Genomic DNA, 14,946 nt, shown 5'->3' with positions numbered 1-14,946 from the left:
TTGCATTTTATTTATGGTTAACCTGATTTTTATAACGAACATAATTTAATTTTTATGGTCCTCTACTTTTAGCTCCTTCAAAAAGGTGTGCATACATGTGTATTGATGCGATCAAAGTATGAAATTAATAATAATAAAGATTGTTAATATTCTAATAAGAATTCAATATTCATAACACCGATTAAGCGGGTTAATAATTTTTGCAATGTTTATTTGTATTATACAATGTAATATTCAATATATTGTTAAGAGATTTTATAGTTCAAATTATTAGATAATTAATCAAGGAAATATAATTACTTTTAAAGAGCAGTAATATTAAACTAAAAAACGCACTTATTTAGTTAGTGCAAACAAATGGAAAAAATTGAAATACTTGTGAATTAAGTAAACACGCCAGCGATGCATCAGATGAAATATCTAACGGACGGAGGATGCTCTGGTCCTTTTACTTCTTATGCGCAGACATAGGGGGCGTGGCGTTGCATTTTCGCTTCTTCATGGTGCCCTTCAGTGGGGTAGCTGACAAACCAGAAGATAATATCATTAATATTGATCTAATACATTTAAATGCCATTCAGTCTCATTACCATATAGCGAGAAAAGATCTCGGGTGTTGCTGGGCACGCGCTTGACGGCGCTGCTGGGCGGAACCGTTGCTGGCGACGGCTCCAAAGGAAGATATTGCTGCCAAAAGGTGCCGGGTAGTTCTAACAGCGCCTTCATTACTTGGGTTTGCGTAAAGACCTCTGTGTAGAGCGCATGCTGATCTGGATTTGGCGATGAATAGCCCATAATTGTGGGCCCGAATATCTTGGACATATTATCGATGGGCATCATCACGATCGGACATTCGGCTATGCGCTGGAAGTGGAGCATAAGGAATGCCATAGTGTCGCGATTTGCGGGAGGTAGTTGATCCACCGCCTTACAGAGCGCCTGTTCGGCCAGCTTGTTATCTGGATTCTGTACAGCATTGGCAAAGTCCTTCCACTGGCTGGTGGGTATGAGCGGTTCGCGCAAGGTGCGCAAGAAGTCCTTCACGCAACAGCAGAGCACATAGATGTCTGTGTTGCCCAGATGCGGTGTAACCTTGCCGCGCAGGAACTGCTCCTTCAGTGCCTTATATTCGCGCTCCGAGGACGACATGCGGTAGAGGCCAACCTCACCCAGTCCACGCGCCTCAATCTCATTCACACAGTGCACGATAAGTGCGGGTATCATAGGCGGAGTCGCTGGCGCAAAGTCGCTGAGGTAATGCAGTTCCGTCTTTGTGGTGGGCGTGCTCGACTGCGGCACACAGCTGACTGTGAGCAGATGGCGACAGTCGATGTGACAGCGCACCGGACAGTCGCGACAGCGCAATCCAAGTGAACCGAAGCGAATGCTGCAAGACAATGAATGAATGCATATTAATTTATTTAAAGATTCGTTTAATCGGAGTGGTTAACTGTACCGCTTCTGGCATTGGACACAGTTGTCGCCGCGCAAGAACGTCTTCTGGCTGAAGCTGTGCTTTCGCATCATCAGACGATTCTGCTGGGCCGGCGACATCCCCATCGCCATGGCATTGAGCGGCGTTAGTGGCGGCGCCGTGGGCTCCTTGACGGCCGAACGACGTCGCGGCGTTGAGGTTGACTGAGCATCGGCATTGCGGTCCTGAGTCACAATCACAGGCAGCGACTCAATGGTCGATTCGGCACGTATGACACCTTGGCCATCCTGCGGTATGGTCACCTTGGTGGTGGCGCAGAAGCGCTCTGCGCCCTGGCCGACGTCCAGTGTGTGGTGATCGACATGTCCCGAGCGACGCGTTGTTGTGGTGGTGGTCGTGGTGGCGGTGCCAATTGTCGGTGTACCCAAATTGCTGCTGTTGTGGCCAGTGCTCAGACGGGAACGCTTGTTGCCCACACATGGCACCGGATTTTTGGGCAAAGATGGACGGTGTTCGCGCCATGACTTGGAGCGACGCACATCGAGAAAGTCGTCCTCGGAATGCGTGATAGATAAATCGGAGAGCAAAGAGCCCGTGGAATTTATGTCGCCATACGACTTGTCCTCATGCAATGTATTCAGGGATTTACGCTTGCGCGTCGACTCCGGATGCATAGTATTTAGGAACGCCAGCTTATCGCGCGTCTCATTGTTCAGATTGCGTTCGTGGCGCAGTAAATCGGCTACGGCCATTATCTTACTTTCCATGGCATCGCGTTCATGCTCCGCCTGTCGGCGCGCTTTGATCTCCGTGTCAATAATGCGACGCGCGTGATACAGTTTGCCCTCCAGGTCACCCATTTTGGCCAGAGATTTGTCCAGTTCCGTTTGAAGGCGCGCATTCTGAGTGGCGAAGCCGTTGCATTTCTCGTGGTACTGTTCAAACATGCGCAGAAAGCTGAGGAACTCTGAGCGAATATAAAGGATTTCGATTTTAGTTAGTTTCTCTTCTTTTTTTTAGTTTCTGTCCCGTCAACTCACCCTCCTCGGCTGTGCCTTCGGTCAGCACCTGCATACAGCGTCGCAGATCGTCAAACGACGCCAGCACGGAGAGCGTCATTTTGGTTGGGTGCGCGCCAATTCGACTGCAGCAATTTAAAAGTAAATATTATATTGCTGCAGTGTTTTCAATTACTTAAATAGTCCACTTTCACTATTATTTATTCAATTCCTTTTAATTTGATCTTATTTACAACAATAAGTACAGCAAAGAGGAAGCACGCTGCAAAGGACGCGACTCTTTTCGATGAAGTGCCGTTGTTTCAAATTTCGATGTAGATATGTGCACTAAGCGATATATCAACTATCGTATAAGATTACTTATCGATAGTTTAATGTTCGATTAATACAATTGAAACTATTTGCTTACCTTAAAAATAAATATAATTTTGTTTGATTTATTTATTATTAACTGATTTTAAATATAGTGACAAAGTATAGACAGGTAATATTGTTTTTAAAGAACTTTAATTGTTATGCCCAATTCGAGAGTACCATCACTTATTACGGTATTTAATTATCGTTTTTTAGTCCGATTGTTTTAGTTCCTACTAAATACAATTATTTTGCCGCTTTCAGCAATTCAGCAATCTGTGAATATGTCGGTCGCCTCGCCATCTAATCCTGCTCTTGCATTGCAAAATAAACGCTGGAACGGTCTGCGAAATGTCTTGGAGCGTGAGGGTCTATTTTGCAAGGATGACTTTACTCCATCACCGGATAATCTGGAATTCCTACAAACAAAATGCAAAGTGCTAGTCATTGGAGCCGGCGGTTTGGGCTGCGAGCTCCTTAAAGATTTGGCATTGATGGGCTTTGGTGATTTGCATGTAATTGACATGGACACCATCGAACTGTCCAATCTGAATCGACAGTTTCTGTTCCGTCGCACAGATCTCGGTTCATCCAAGGCAGAATGCGCCGCGCGCTTTATCAACAATCGCGTGCCCACATGCAAGGTGACGCCTCACTTTGCAAAGATTCAGGACTTTGACGAGTCATTCTACCAGCAGTTTCACATTATTGTTTGCGGCTTGGACTCGATTGTGGCGCGCCGCTGGATCAATGGTATGTTGCTCTCCATGCTGAGATACGAAGAGGACAACAGCCTGGACGTCTCTTCGATCATTCCAATGATTGATGGTGGCACTGAGGGATTCAAAGGCAATGCTCGTGTCATATTGCCCGGCTACACAGCCTGCATCGAATGCACCTTGGATCTCTTCCCGCCACAGGTCAACTATCCACTGTGCACGATCGCCAATACGCCTCGTCTGCCAGAGCACTGCATTGAGTATGTAAAGATCATACAATGGGACAAGGAGAATCCCTTCAACGCACCGCTGGATGGGGATGATCCACAGCACATAGGTTGGATATACGAGCGTGCCCAGGAGCGCGCCAATCAGTTCAATATAACCGGCATCACCTATCGCCTGGTCCAGGGTGTCATCAAGCACATTATCCCGGCAGTGGCCAGCACCAATGCGGTTATAGCCGCTGCCTGTGCCCTGGAGGTGTTTAAGCTGGCCACTAGCTGCTACGATAGCATGGCCAACTATTTTAACTTCAACGATTTGGATGGCATTTACTCATACACCTATGAGGCGGAGAAGTCGGATAACTGTTTGGCCTGCAGCAATACGCCGCAATTGCTAAACATCGAGGATCCCAATACGACAACCTTGGAGGATGTCATCAAGCAGCTCTGCGAACTGCCACGTTTCCAACTCAAGAGCCCAGCTCTTACAACCATCATGGCAGATGGCAAACAACGCACGCTTTACATGGCCAATGTGAAGAGCATCGAGGAGGCTACGCGTAAGAATTTGACGCAGTCGCTGGGTGAGCTGGGCCTGCAGGATGGTCAGCAGCTGACTATCACAGATGCCACATCGCCGACGGCGATGACGCTGCAGCTAAAATATCAAGCAAATGAGATTGAAATGTTATGAACTATATACTGAATATACAATATTTAAATCGAACTGCACGCAACAGTAATGCTGTTTGTATCGATGGTTGAAACCATCGCGTGGAGACACTATCGATGGAGTTCCAGCTCTAAGCAACAGGTTGCTCAAATAAAATCCATACTTTTTGAATACCAAATAGCGCAGTTATGAAAGCAAACAGAAATTCACTCACCATGCAAAAAACAGGCTTCTAATTTAATAGGTCAATCGATAGCATCGGTATTTTTTTAAAATCCTTTAAAAAAACATACCAACTCGTATTTTAACAACATAGAGGAAAGTGTATTCCATTATAAAAGCAATCGTATAGTTGTTTGTCCACAACTAAAAATTAACTAACATTTACTCATATCTAATATGAATTTCTTCCCAGTGAAGCCCTTAAAGTTTAGCGCTGCAGCAGCTGCATCCTTAAACTTCTCCAGTGGAACCATTTCGTGCGTAGGCGCCACGAACTTGCCCTCCTCCATCAGCTTGCAAAGCTCCTGAAACATTTGCTTGCGCTCCGGTGCATTGTAGTTTTCCTTGGACCAACGCGTCATCCAGAAGCCTCGGAATGCAATGTCCTTAAAGATAAGTGGTCCCGTGGCAACGGTCACTGGCTCCCGAGACATACCTCCATAGGTGACCATAACGCCGCGATCATTCAAGTGACGCGACACCTCTGTGGCACTCTTGCCGCCCACACAGTTGAGAGCGAGCTGGGGACGCTTGATTTTGCCCGACTTGAATATGTCGCTGGTGCGAATCTCCTCCTCAGTCAGCACAGCGGTGGCGCCCAGACTTTGCAACAGTTTCTTCAGTTCATCAATCTCTGGGCGATTGCGCACAATGCCCACGCTGTTGATGCCCCACGCGCGACAGAGCTGATGCACAGCTTGACCTACGGCGCTGTTGGCACCATTCTGTATGACGGTATCACCAGGCGATAGTTTCACAAAGTCCTTGAGCATGCGATAGGCGGTGCAGGGATTCACAGTGATGGTCGCCGCCTCTGCCAGGCCGACTTTATTTGAAATGCCAAGCAATTGCTCTTCTTTGTAGACGGCGTGCGTTGTCCAGGTGCCCAGGCCGGAAGCCAGTGGCACCACATGCGTCCCCGGTTGCAGGCTCTTTACCTGCTCGCCCACACAGATAACCTTGCCCACAAACTCATTGCCGGCTATGGCTGGAAACTTTGGTTTCACCGGATATTTGCCTGCAGTTCATAAATTTGTTTATATAAGAGGTATATAATATATGTATTAATGAAATTTTAAACCATATAGACCTACCCTGTATGGTGTTGATATCAGCGGGATTAATGGGTGCTGCCAGAATTTGGACTAAAACTTGCTTGTCTGTAGGATCAGAGAGCTTATCCTCGACCAGTTTTAGCACATCCTGCGGTTCGCCGTGCTGTGTGTACTTGAGTGATTTGGCCACTACAGACATACGCCGGCATAGTAGAGAAGGTCGTGCGAAGGAAGGTAGTGTTCGACGCAACATGTTTTTTCTTTTTTAATATTAATCACTAGTAATTTTACTAAACTCAACGAACAACAACAACTAAGATGATTTTGTTTTGATTGTCAGCTTCGTTGAACCGTTTTCAGTAAACTGCATTAGAATGTTCTTGTTATCGTGATGTGAGCTTAATTTATCGATATTTTTTGAATAATGAAAATGTACTGAAACTAGTATATTCATTAAAAATGAAATGTATAGATTTTCAAAACGTATAAAATTAAGTTTTTGACTATTTTAGTTGCTTTTATCAAGGTTTTTATTGTATTGTTTTAATACATTATTTATGAAATACTGTCCACTAATTAGTGTGACCACACTGCGCTGACTGCTTGGCGCCCTGAAGCTTTGAAATTTAAAAGTGGAAAAGTCATCGACGTCATGTCGTATGCTAATTGCATTGTGCGGGCAGCCATGCAACTTCCTGCTTCCTTTTCCGTAGTTCGCCTGTACAGTGCAGGTGTTTTATTTGCAGCCACCCTCATATATTTAATATTAAATTACCATATAAATGCAATTTATGGGCGGGGCAGTAAATGGCTGTTGTCCAATTTTTTAATAGGTAGTGAATATATTTTTAGATTAGTAACGTTTGTATTGCTTGCAGTAATTGTTTGTTTTTCTCCTTTTTTTGTGTAAGCAACATCAGCTTTGCAAAATAAACAGAAATCAATAACTATGGGACGTACAGACAGACGCCAAGCAAAGAAAACTTCACATCTAAAACCCTACTCCGGACCGCCTACTTCGGCCACTACCATAATTATTATACATGCCATTGTTGCTGTACAGAATGGAGAATGGGTATATTAGCTTTGGCATTTGTTTGGTTACCTATACTAAATATAAATATCAAAGGGCTAATATATCAAATCGTAACTCTTAATCTATAGCTAGAATCTAAAATAACGTTAGAGAGAGACCAATATAATTATTTTTAAGCTGACTTTTCATAGGCGTAACATTAGTATACATCTAATTAACAGGTATTTGCGCTGTCGGCTATAGGGAACATTACATTTTTTTTTTTTATTTGTACTTACTGTGGCGGTAAAAGACGTTGCCCGGGGCTCTCATGAAGCAATCAAACATCGCCGTCGCCATCGCCATCGCCGCCGTCGTCGTCACAGGACCCCCATGTCCAACAGCACGGAAACGAAAAATCCAATAAAAATATAAATGTATGTGAGAAATATTCGTGGTTGGTCGCGTGCCGCTGTGGCATGCGAGCAGCGGCACAGCGCCACAGTGCCGCAGCGAGGGAGCAGCTGTCTGGGCTTAGTTAACGTTTAGCAGTCGACGCTCGCAGTTCCGTACACTGAGCTCCTTCAGTATGTCCACACGCCAGCCACTCAATCCGCGCGCCAATGTTTTCATACTGGTCAATCTGGGCTGTGAGGCGCTCTACGTAATTGACCAGCGTCTGAAGGCTCAACAAATTGCGGCCGACAAGTCGTTTCAAGGTTACTAAGACTGTCCGCCTTTAATTGAGCTCCAATTAATTCGTTTCTATATTCTATTTTGATTCATTGCAGTCATACACGATGTGACGACGGTGCTATTGGAGCCCAAGTTCATTGAGTCACTCATCAATGGGTCCATGCACAGCAATGCCCAGCTGCTGACTGCGGATCACTGCAAGTTTATGCTGAACGACATTGCCACCTGTTCGCTGATGCGTCTGGACGAGACGTCCATGGAGAAGCTCTGGAATCTGATGACCATGGTATATAAATGGCAACTGTTTGTCTCGCGGCACCAGCATCATCTGCTGGACATAACGTTCCGGCACCTGGATGCCATTAGTCGACTATATCCGGATGCAAAGCGACATATGCTCATCGATTACACCAAGAATACGTTACTAGACTTCTGGAATGCCTGCGGCGAGGAGCACCAGCTGTCCATTTACCGCACCAACAAGGCGTGGCTGGAGTGCTTCAATACTAAGATCTCTTTGCTCATCCGGCTGGGCTTTCAGGCCATGGACGGCGGTTTCCTGACTCCTACAGATCAGAGCCACTACGAGGACTATGCCCAATGCATTGGCGACAATATCTACACAAAGAACAATGAATTGATGCAGCAGCAGCAGCAACGCGAGCCGAATCGCATAGATCAACTGGCAGCGCAGCTGAGTATTAATCAAACGCAACCCGCAACTGGCGAGGATTTGCAGCCCATGGATGCCGGCCAAGTCCAGAAGCAGTTTGAACAAACATTCTCTAACATTCTGTTCGCGGACATGGATAATAATGCGGAGGGGGCAGCAACATCGCAGACGCAGCGCAGCCCCAACGCCTCTGGCTGTGAATTTGTGCAGCTGCTGACTGCGAGCACCAAGGCGGATGAGGTGGTGCCCACGGCGAGTCGCAGTACTGGAGTGCTCAATCAGCAATTGATCGATTTGTATAGCAAAATGCACTGAAGTACCTGTGCGAAAAAGAGAACGTGGCGATTTGACAGAGCGCCATCTAGCGTGCAAAAAGAGTGAGCGCATATGATGCATAATTAAAAAATATTGTATTTGTTTGTAAAATAATTACAAAAATTGTTTTTTTTTTTTTTTGCTTTGTTTTTGTTTCTGCAGTTTCGAAGACATTGGTGATCCAACAACATTACAAAAATTTTGAGCTTGCGACCTGGTTTGATAGTTTCTGTTTTGAATCAGAGCTGTGCTGTCCAAAATATTTTCTGTCAATCATTTAGTGTGCGATTCTTCTTTTAGCTGTTTGCAAAACAATTACACAAACTGTTTCAATCAAGTTGTTGAAAATATAAATTCACAAGTAGATATATGTATAAATATTAAAAAATCGTGTTGTGTGTGTTTTGCATGCCAATTAAAATCAACAATTGCCGTAGCTGCCAAAAATGTTGGAAACTTATGGCAACAAATTATAGTTAGGGATAATTACTGCTTGTTCGTCCAGATATATATCAATATATAAATAGACATATATCAATATAAATGTAGTAGTTCGTCTTGTGGAGATGGTGGGATGGCGGGTTGCGAGGCAGTCAGTGCATTGTGTCCCAGACACATTACATTTTCGCCTTTAGGGGCACCGCATCCACCATGATATGCAACGCCATTTTGAGGCACTCCTCGGCGGAGCTGATCTGGGCGCAGGGAAAAGCATCAGCGTTTTGCGTCAGAAAATCACAGTACTTCTGATAATTGTTCAATGCGAATTCGTAGTTGTATGCGCCCAACAGCTTTAAGTCCGTGTCATTTGAGACCAGCGGCACCGATGCCTTGAACGGCAAATTTCTATACTTTGCGTAGTCCAATTCGCAAGCTTCGCACTTGCAGTTGAAGCGATACTGCATGGACAGTGTCTCCTGGCGTTGTTTCTTGCCGAAGACTGCGAAATGCGCGCTGCAATAAAAAATACATATTTTGATCAAATAAGTATGTAACGATCGATTATAGAGTTGTCTCTCCTACCCGTAGTTGTCGTAGAGCACACCTCCGGCTTTGATGGGCCGCAGCACAAACAAATAGGCCTTGACGCCTTCGTAGATGCGCAGCGTGTTGGGTGCACACGAGTGATTGAGCAGGGAGAGAAACGCATAGGCGCCGGATGAATGCGACTGGTCGTCCTTGGTCTCGTTCGCCTGTTCGACAAGATCAATGCCATGCATATTCGATGGTGATGTTTGTAAATGTCTAAAAAGTAGATCCGTAAAGAAGTTGCGCCCCTCCTCGCCACCGAGATACTCCTTGAGCGGCGTGTATTCCATGATGAAGTGCTTGAGGACGGCGCACACAACCGACCGCTGAAAGAGATCCGAAACGGAGCGCAAATGCTGATTCGTTACCAGACCGTGTATGGCCCGATAATGTTCCTGCGGTGTCAGCTGCGTATAGTCCAGATCGAATACGGATTTGTGCTGATTCTGCGGCTGCTCGCAAAACGCCATCAGCTCTTCAATGCTGCCGTAAAGATCCAAGGCGCTCAGCGTAGTGCGCAATGCAATGCAATGGATTTTGTTGAACATGCGATGCAATAGGTCGATAATGGGGCACTCGTATTTATGAAAAGTGCTATTGGCGCGCTTCTTGCACTCCTCGGAGCAGAACATGACGGAACAGCAGTTATCGCAGGGTATGAGCGTCAGATAGCGCTCCTCTTTGCAGTTGGAACATCTTATGTATCGCATGGGCGCCAGCAGCGATGAGCAGAAGGGCTCCTCAGTGGCAACGATGTCGCCGACAACCAAATCTTGCGTGGTCACTATAAACCGGCCCTCATCCGGGGTCTCGCGCATCTCCAAGCAGTTGGCTATGAATGGCACTTGCGGGTGTGCATCGAAGCTCATCTTAAAATTGTACGGCACAATGTCCGGCGGCTGTTGTTGCACCAACTGCTGGCAGTCGCGCTCACGCTTGTCCAGCTTATGACGCAGTCGTTCCGGATAGTTCGCCTTGCGCGCAAGCTCAATGTTGGCCAAGCACTCACGATAGCGCTTCCATTCAAAAAATACTGCCGACCTATTAGCATATCCAATCGACAAATTCTCCGAGTTGGGCTCCGCATAGCAAATGCTTTTGTTATACAATTCGAGTGCCTGCGGTGAGAGGATCTTTTGATTATTTGTGTACTTATCGGCGAAGATTATTTTTGATGGTATTATTAAGTGCAATTCGGATAAAACTAATATTTACAACAATAGGTCGCAAAAATACTTGCCTGAAAGTATTTTCTATTCTTCAGGGAGAACTGCTCGTTGCCAAGCATGCGAAATTCGACACTGCGCTTGTTGCATTTACTTTCGCGCAACGTTACATTTAGGAATATTTTTTCCATGTACTTGAAGTCAATCAATGCATGCTCCACGAAGTTCACTTTCGAGTGGTTCTCTTTGAGCTCATTGAATTTGCCGGATATAATGCCAATCAGTTTCCAGTCGTTGAGCTTTTTGATCAGATCGTCGCTTACGTCGTATACGTCCATTGTTGTTATTGTGTTTCAATTTATCCTCGAGCTGCACATATATGCATATACACACTCACACTCAGACTGGGCCAAGCCACTTGGTCTAGTCGTCGTCCTCCTCGCCGTGTTTTGCCTGCTTGCAAGTCGCGTGTGTTGCGTCGCCGCCGCCGCTGCGCTGCCGCTGCCGCTGCCGCCGCCTGTTTTTTCACCAACAAAATATGTTTGTGTTTCTGTGTGTTTGTGTCACGCAACTAGATAGTTGCGTTTATGGATGGCGTTAAAATGCAATTTCACAAAAAATTTTGAGAAGTTTACTGCAAATTTATTTGCTATGCGCCAATCCTGATCAAAAATTTAGTTTCGTTGGTTCTTTTTTTTTTTTTGGCGAATTCAGGTGCAGTGTGACCGTGTAGTGCAACTCCAAAAATACATAGTTCACATGTCAATAATACCAGCTATCACGCGGTAAGAAAAATTGCTAAAGCTGAAGCAGCGCCATCTGTCGACTGCACCTAAAGATTTCTTATTTCTAAAATGTTCCGACATGAAAATATGGAGGTTATTTTTGATTCTTACCAAAAATGCACATACTTTTCAAGTCAATCTCAAAATTAATTTAGTCAACATGCAAAATCATTTATTTAATTTCCTTTCACAATCATATAATCAATTTAATTCTTCCTTTTATTTCTCTTCGCACCATTCGTTTTCCTTGCGTACCTGCTCCTCCTCAGCAGGAGTAAAGTCGTTGGCAATGGCAAACGTCTCACGAATGTCCTGAAGCGATTTGCCCTTGATCATGTTGGCGCAAGTCTTGCAAGTAACATCCAGTAAACCTTGAATGTTTAAATAATTGGCTGCCAGAATGAGCTCGAACAAGGTGCCTTGGTCGACTTTTAGGAAGTCCGCGTCCCAAGATGAAATATCGTCAGTGCGTTTCTCTTTATTTTCATCCTCCTGTGCCTGCTGCGGATCGTCCTGGGCGTGGTAGGTTGCCCAATGGAGTACCTTGCGCAGAATTGCCGAGTTCACATTCGGCAGAGGCAACACACTATTATCGCTTTCATCGCCCAAATCTTCGAGTGCCGTTTTAATAGTTTCCGAACATTTAGCAATTTCGATGTCTGTATCAAAAATTTCCTTATCGGACGATTCCAAGCGTATGATTGGCATTCTGCAAGAGCTTTGTGTGGCAGATACCAATTCTTACTGAGTATTTATAAATATATATTTTTGTGGAACTTACAAGAATATTATATGCTGCTACAAAGGTCGATAAATTTATCAAACAGAAACGGATTGACAACGGTTTCAAGGCACCATACAAAAATCTAAAAATAAATGCTTTGTTATTTGTTTTTATATTTATATAGCATTATGAAATTATGAAATTAAAATACTGCTAAGCACACAACGTATATCAGTTTGCATATGTGTATGAAAATAAGGTTTTAAAATTATTGTATTACTCTTTATTATGACAATTAATTATTAATTTATTTTCTCGTTCTTCTTCCAAACTGTTTGCTATCTGCTTTGCCGGGCAACTAGTGTGACCATATCTAAATATACAAAATATGATTCCCAAAATAAATACCATAGCTTAATGCAATATATGTACATATATTTAAATATACTAAATTTGGAGTCAATCGTTCTTATAAATCAGTGACAATAAGTTAACATATGTACAAGAATTTGGAATGCATGCGACTGATATATAGTCAGTGCAAGAAACCTAACAAAAATCCCAGAGTCTTTGACAATATCAAAACAATTGTATCCGCAACTAGGGTTATGCCCTGGAACAACATATCCAACAAATCTTCCTGATCGTATGAGCGCAGCAACCGAAACAGGAACAGTGCCAACATACAGAAGACGAGGGGCCAGATGAGCGAGAGAATGCAGCGTGCCGCCCAGACCACAACATACCAAGTGACGAGGAAGAGTAATAAATAAGCGATTAGTGTTCCCATGTCCGAAGGAATGCCGGCATTCTTCACCGCATATTCGTAGAGAACGATTAGAAAAGGCGAGTCCCGCCAGTCTTCGGCGGTATCTTTCCAGTTTTCTTCCATTTTTACTATTTTTGTTTGAATACGGCAAAAACTAATACAAGGCAAACTCTGTTAACTTTTAACTACTTTGTGTATTAAAAAACAAAATCAGTGATCACTGATCAACTAATAAATCCTTAAGAGCTGTGGCCAGATGTTTTTAAAATACCAAATCTAATTGTACCAAAGCTCAATCATATGGTCAGTGGTTCAATTAATACCAATTTCTTCATCGTTATGTTATCGTGAGCAGTTATCGGGGAAAGCTTTCGCGCAATCTTTATTTTCTTTTCAATTTAAAGTTTTCAATGAATGTTACTAATACGCTACCAGTCACTGTGTCCCTCAACGCTAATCAGCATTTAAAGGGGACCTACTGGCAAACGTTGATTTGCAAGCTCTAAACTACACGTACGTGTGTGCATTGAACTTGATGTAAGCAATTCCCTGCGATACAGTCAACGTCCCGACTAAAAATAGAACGCTAACTGATGCTGAGAACGGTAAGCAATTTCCTTTTCCTTTGAAGCGATGTTAGGTGGCTGGTTCAATGTACTGCACCTGTGCTACGTTTTGTTCGCTCGAAGACGAAGCGAATCGAAATCGCATTTTAATGACTGAAATCGGGCACATAACAATGCCACACAGCTCCGATGTTCCGAAAATGCAATAAATTGGCCAATTTCGTACTGATAAAAGTCGAAAGCAAATACCAGCAGGGACACCGACGAACGATGTTTAACAAATTGGATGCTTTAACCACAATATGTGCAAAGCGTTTTTGCTTTGTTGTGCAATAATTCAGTGGCAACAAATTATGGCTGTTAATAACAATATCGATATCGAGTAGGTTATTATTTGTGAGTGGGTAAACAACATCGATTTTATTTGTATATATATGTAATTCGATAAGTAGAATACTAATTTGGTTTATTTTAAGGTATTCAAAAAGTCGACTTAATAAAATAGCATCATATAATACTCGTTTTAGCGGAGTTCCCGTACTAAGTATTTAAATTCTCAATGAACTCATTATTCCATGTGCATTAAGATGTAATAAGTTAAGTTAAGCCGAAGGCCCCTGTGCTTCATTATTCATTCATTAGTTTTAATGTGATATTAATTCTATTGTCTAATAAATAAATAATTAAATAATATAAACTCGTTCAGACTGCCGATGCCATAAGATAAGTCATAATCAACTACTCAACAATAGTTCTGGCTTTTGGTTCGATTGGATAAATCGCATAAGTATGTTAAATCATATCGTACAATACATCTGGCTCTTATGCAGCGCATGCACTTACGATGCAACTGTGTCATCGAAAGTTATGGCATGTGTTATGCTTATATGTATATTTACTATGCATATTTTGAGCCGGCAACAGGTGTGCCATAACGGTTCAATCAAGTATGCCTCCTGCAGATGCACAAATATAGCATAATTTTAAAGCGATTGTCTGTTATTTAAATATAGTGGAATTTGAGGTTGGCGGAAAGGCCAAAGCGAAAAATATGGAATCAGCATTGTCAGAAATATACTGCGTACAGAATATTAAATGAAAGGAAGCGGAAATGTTGAGGCAAAAAGTCGAGCATGCAACAGGAAGCTACTGAAACACATACAAACACAAACACGAACACACACAAGCCCACACATACACAAATAGATGGTGTGACACTTTTATGAACATAGCAACAAGAGTTAGATATAATAACAGGCACAACAACTGCAATAATAACAACAAAAGCAACAAGAACAGCTTGTCGTTGTTTCTGGTCTGTTTTATAAGCAAATAAAGGCGTGACACAGTTCTTTCAATTTCATGCACACACACACACAACACACACACACACACACAAACACACAGAGGCACAATTGCAGTGAAACACATGGTCGTATCTTATTTATAGTCCTGTTATTGTTGCTGTTGCTGTGGCTCCTGTCAAAGTCAGTCAACCAGCCCA

At 43.4% G+C, this 14,946-nt stretch overlaps 7 protein-coding genes across 9 annotated transcripts; 2 read left to right on the top strand and 5 right to left on the bottom strand.

The window, feature by feature from the left end:
• Window positions 1-181: 181 nt before the first annotated feature.
• tum (Rac GTPase activating protein tumbleweed) lies at window positions 182-2,796 on the bottom strand. 2 transcript variants are annotated; one of them, XM_089471181.1, is made up of 5 exons: window positions 2,643-2,796; window positions 2,476-2,579; window positions 1,457-2,402; window positions 591-1,387; window positions 182-522 (listed from the first exon to the last, which is right to left on the bottom strand). In XM_089471181.1, the coding sequence occupies exons 2-5, from the start codon at window positions 2,552-2,554 to the stop codon at window positions 449-451; spliced, it is 1,896 nt and encodes a 631-aa protein (XP_089327307.1). In that variant the 5' UTR covers window positions 2,555-2,579; window positions 2,643-2,796; the 3' UTR covers window positions 182-448. The 2 variants fall into 2 exon arrangements, with proteins under 2 accessions (XP_089327307.1, XP_089327306.1); XM_089471180.1 differs by having other exon boundaries at window positions 2,476-2,789.
• A 223-nt stretch (window positions 2,797-3,019) lies between these two features.
• On the top strand, window positions 3,020-4,481 carry Uba3 (Ubiquitin-like activating enzyme 3). Its single transcript, XM_089471183.1, has one exon. It carries the CDS (start codon window positions 3,093-3,095, stop codon window positions 4,446-4,448), a length of 1,356 nt encoding a protein of 451 aa, XP_089327309.1. The 5' UTR covers window positions 3,020-3,092; the 3' UTR covers window positions 4,449-4,481.
• Window positions 4,482-4,727: 246 nt separating this feature from the next.
• LOC149268646 (enoyl-[acyl-carrier-protein] reductase, mitochondrial) lies at window positions 4,728-6,164 on the bottom strand. The gene is made up of 2 exons (XM_089471185.1): window positions 5,744-6,164; window positions 4,728-5,667 (listed from the first exon to the last, which is right to left on the bottom strand). The coding sequence occupies exons 1-2, from the start codon at window positions 5,955-5,957 to the stop codon at window positions 4,805-4,807; spliced, it is 1,077 nt and encodes a 358-aa protein (XP_089327311.1). The 5' UTR covers window positions 5,958-6,164; the 3' UTR covers window positions 4,728-4,804.
• An 811-nt stretch (window positions 6,165-6,975) lies between these two features.
• Window positions 6,976-8,937, top strand: OSCP1 (Organic solute carrier partner 1). Its single transcript, XM_089471187.1, has 2 exons — window positions 6,976-7,438; window positions 7,511-8,937. The coding sequence occupies exons 1-2, from the start codon at window positions 7,309-7,311 to the stop codon at window positions 8,401-8,403; spliced, it is 1,023 nt and encodes a 340-aa protein (XP_089327313.1). The 5' UTR covers window positions 6,976-7,308; the 3' UTR covers window positions 8,404-8,937.
• Window positions 8,475-11,326, bottom strand: Smyd4-4 (SET and MYND domain containing, class 4, member 4). Its single transcript, XM_018011448.2, has 3 exons — window positions 10,673-11,326; window positions 9,427-10,550; window positions 8,475-9,357 (listed from the first exon to the last, which is right to left on the bottom strand). The coding sequence occupies exons 1-3, from the start codon at window positions 10,934-10,936 to the stop codon at window positions 9,021-9,023; spliced, it is 1,725 nt and encodes a 574-aa protein (XP_017866937.1). The 5' UTR covers window positions 10,937-11,326; the 3' UTR covers window positions 8,475-9,020.
• A 207-nt stretch (window positions 11,327-11,533) lies between these two features.
• Window positions 11,534-12,517, bottom strand: SkpB (SKP1-related B). 2 transcript variants are annotated; one of them, XM_018011461.2, is made up of 3 exons: window positions 12,388-12,517; window positions 12,165-12,249; window positions 11,534-12,101 (listed from the first exon to the last, which is right to left on the bottom strand). In XM_018011461.2, exon 3 carries the CDS (start codon window positions 12,089-12,091, stop codon window positions 11,603-11,605), a length of 489 nt encoding a protein of 162 aa, XP_017866950.1. In that variant the 5' UTR covers window positions 12,092-12,101; window positions 12,165-12,249; window positions 12,388-12,517; the 3' UTR covers window positions 11,534-11,602. The 2 variants fall into 2 exon arrangements, with proteins under 2 accessions (XP_017866950.1, XP_089327317.1); XM_089471191.1 differs by having other exon boundaries at window positions 12,411-12,472.
• Window positions 12,518-12,525: 8 nt separating this feature from the next.
• Window positions 12,526-13,141, bottom strand: LOC149268644 (uncharacterized). The gene has a single exon (XM_089471202.1). It carries the CDS (start codon window positions 12,997-12,999, stop codon window positions 12,643-12,645), a length of 357 nt encoding a protein of 118 aa, XP_089327328.1. The 5' UTR covers window positions 13,000-13,141; the 3' UTR covers window positions 12,526-12,642.
• Window positions 13,142-14,946: the final 1,805 nt, after the last annotated feature.

The sequence above is a fragment of the Drosophila arizonae genome, chromosome 5, assembly GCF_054131065.1.
Source record: "Drosophila arizonae isolate 15081-1271.41 chromosome 5, UAZ_ARI_1.0, whole genome shotgun sequence".
In the NCBI taxonomy this organism is placed as follows: Eukaryota; Metazoa; Arthropoda; class Insecta; order Diptera; family Drosophilidae; genus Drosophila; species Drosophila arizonae.
Note: the sequence above shows the minus strand (reverse complement) of the source record. Positions and strands in the feature narration are given on the sequence as shown.

Coding starts and splice junctions, on each gene's coding strand:
- tum (XM_089471181.1), bottom strand. CDS start 2,554: ATGACGCTCTCCGTGCTGGCGTCGTTTGACGATCTGCGACGCTGTATG. Junction 2,403..2,475: donor CGAAGGCACAGCCGAGGAGG/GTGAGTTGACGG, acceptor ATATTCGCTCAG/AGTTCCTCAGCTTTCTGCGC. Junction 523..590: donor AGATCTTTTCTCGCTATATG/GTAATGAGACTG, acceptor CTGGTTTGTCAG/CTACCCCACTGAAGGGCACC.
- Uba3 (XM_089471183.1), top strand. CDS start 3,093: ATGTCGGTCGCCTCGCCATCTAATCCTGCTCTTGCATTGCAAAATAAA.
- LOC149268646 (XM_089471185.1), bottom strand. CDS start 5,957: ATGTTGCGTCGAACACTACCTTCCTTCGCACGACCTTCTCTACTATGC. Junction 5,668..5,743: donor TGATATCAACACCATACAGG/GTAGGTCTATAT, acceptor TATGAACTGCAG/GCAAATATCCGGTGAAACCA.
- OSCP1 (XM_089471187.1), top strand. CDS start 7,309: ATGTCCACACGCCAGCCACTCAATCCGCGCGCCAATGTTTTCATACTG. Junction 7,439..7,510: donor GGCCGACAAGTCGTTTCAAG/GTTACTAAGACT, acceptor GATTCATTGCAG/TCATACACGATGTGACGACG.
- Smyd4-4 (XM_018011448.2), bottom strand. CDS start 10,936: ATGGACGTATACGACGTAAGCGACGATCTGATCAAAAAGCTCAACGAC. Junction 10,551..10,672: donor AGAATAGAAAATACTTTCAG/GCAAGTATTTTT, acceptor CTCTCACCGCAG/GCACTCGAATTGTATAACAA. Junction 9,358..9,426: donor GTGCTCTACGACAACTACGG/GTAGGAGAGACA, acceptor TTTTTATTGCAG/CGCGCATTTCGCAGTCTTCG.
- SkpB (XM_018011461.2), bottom strand. CDS start 12,091: ATGCCAATCATACGCTTGGAATCGTCCGATAAGGAAATTTTTGATACA.
- LOC149268644 (XM_089471202.1), bottom strand. CDS start 12,999: ATGGAAGAAAACTGGAAAGATACCGCCGAAGACTGGCGGGACTCGCCT.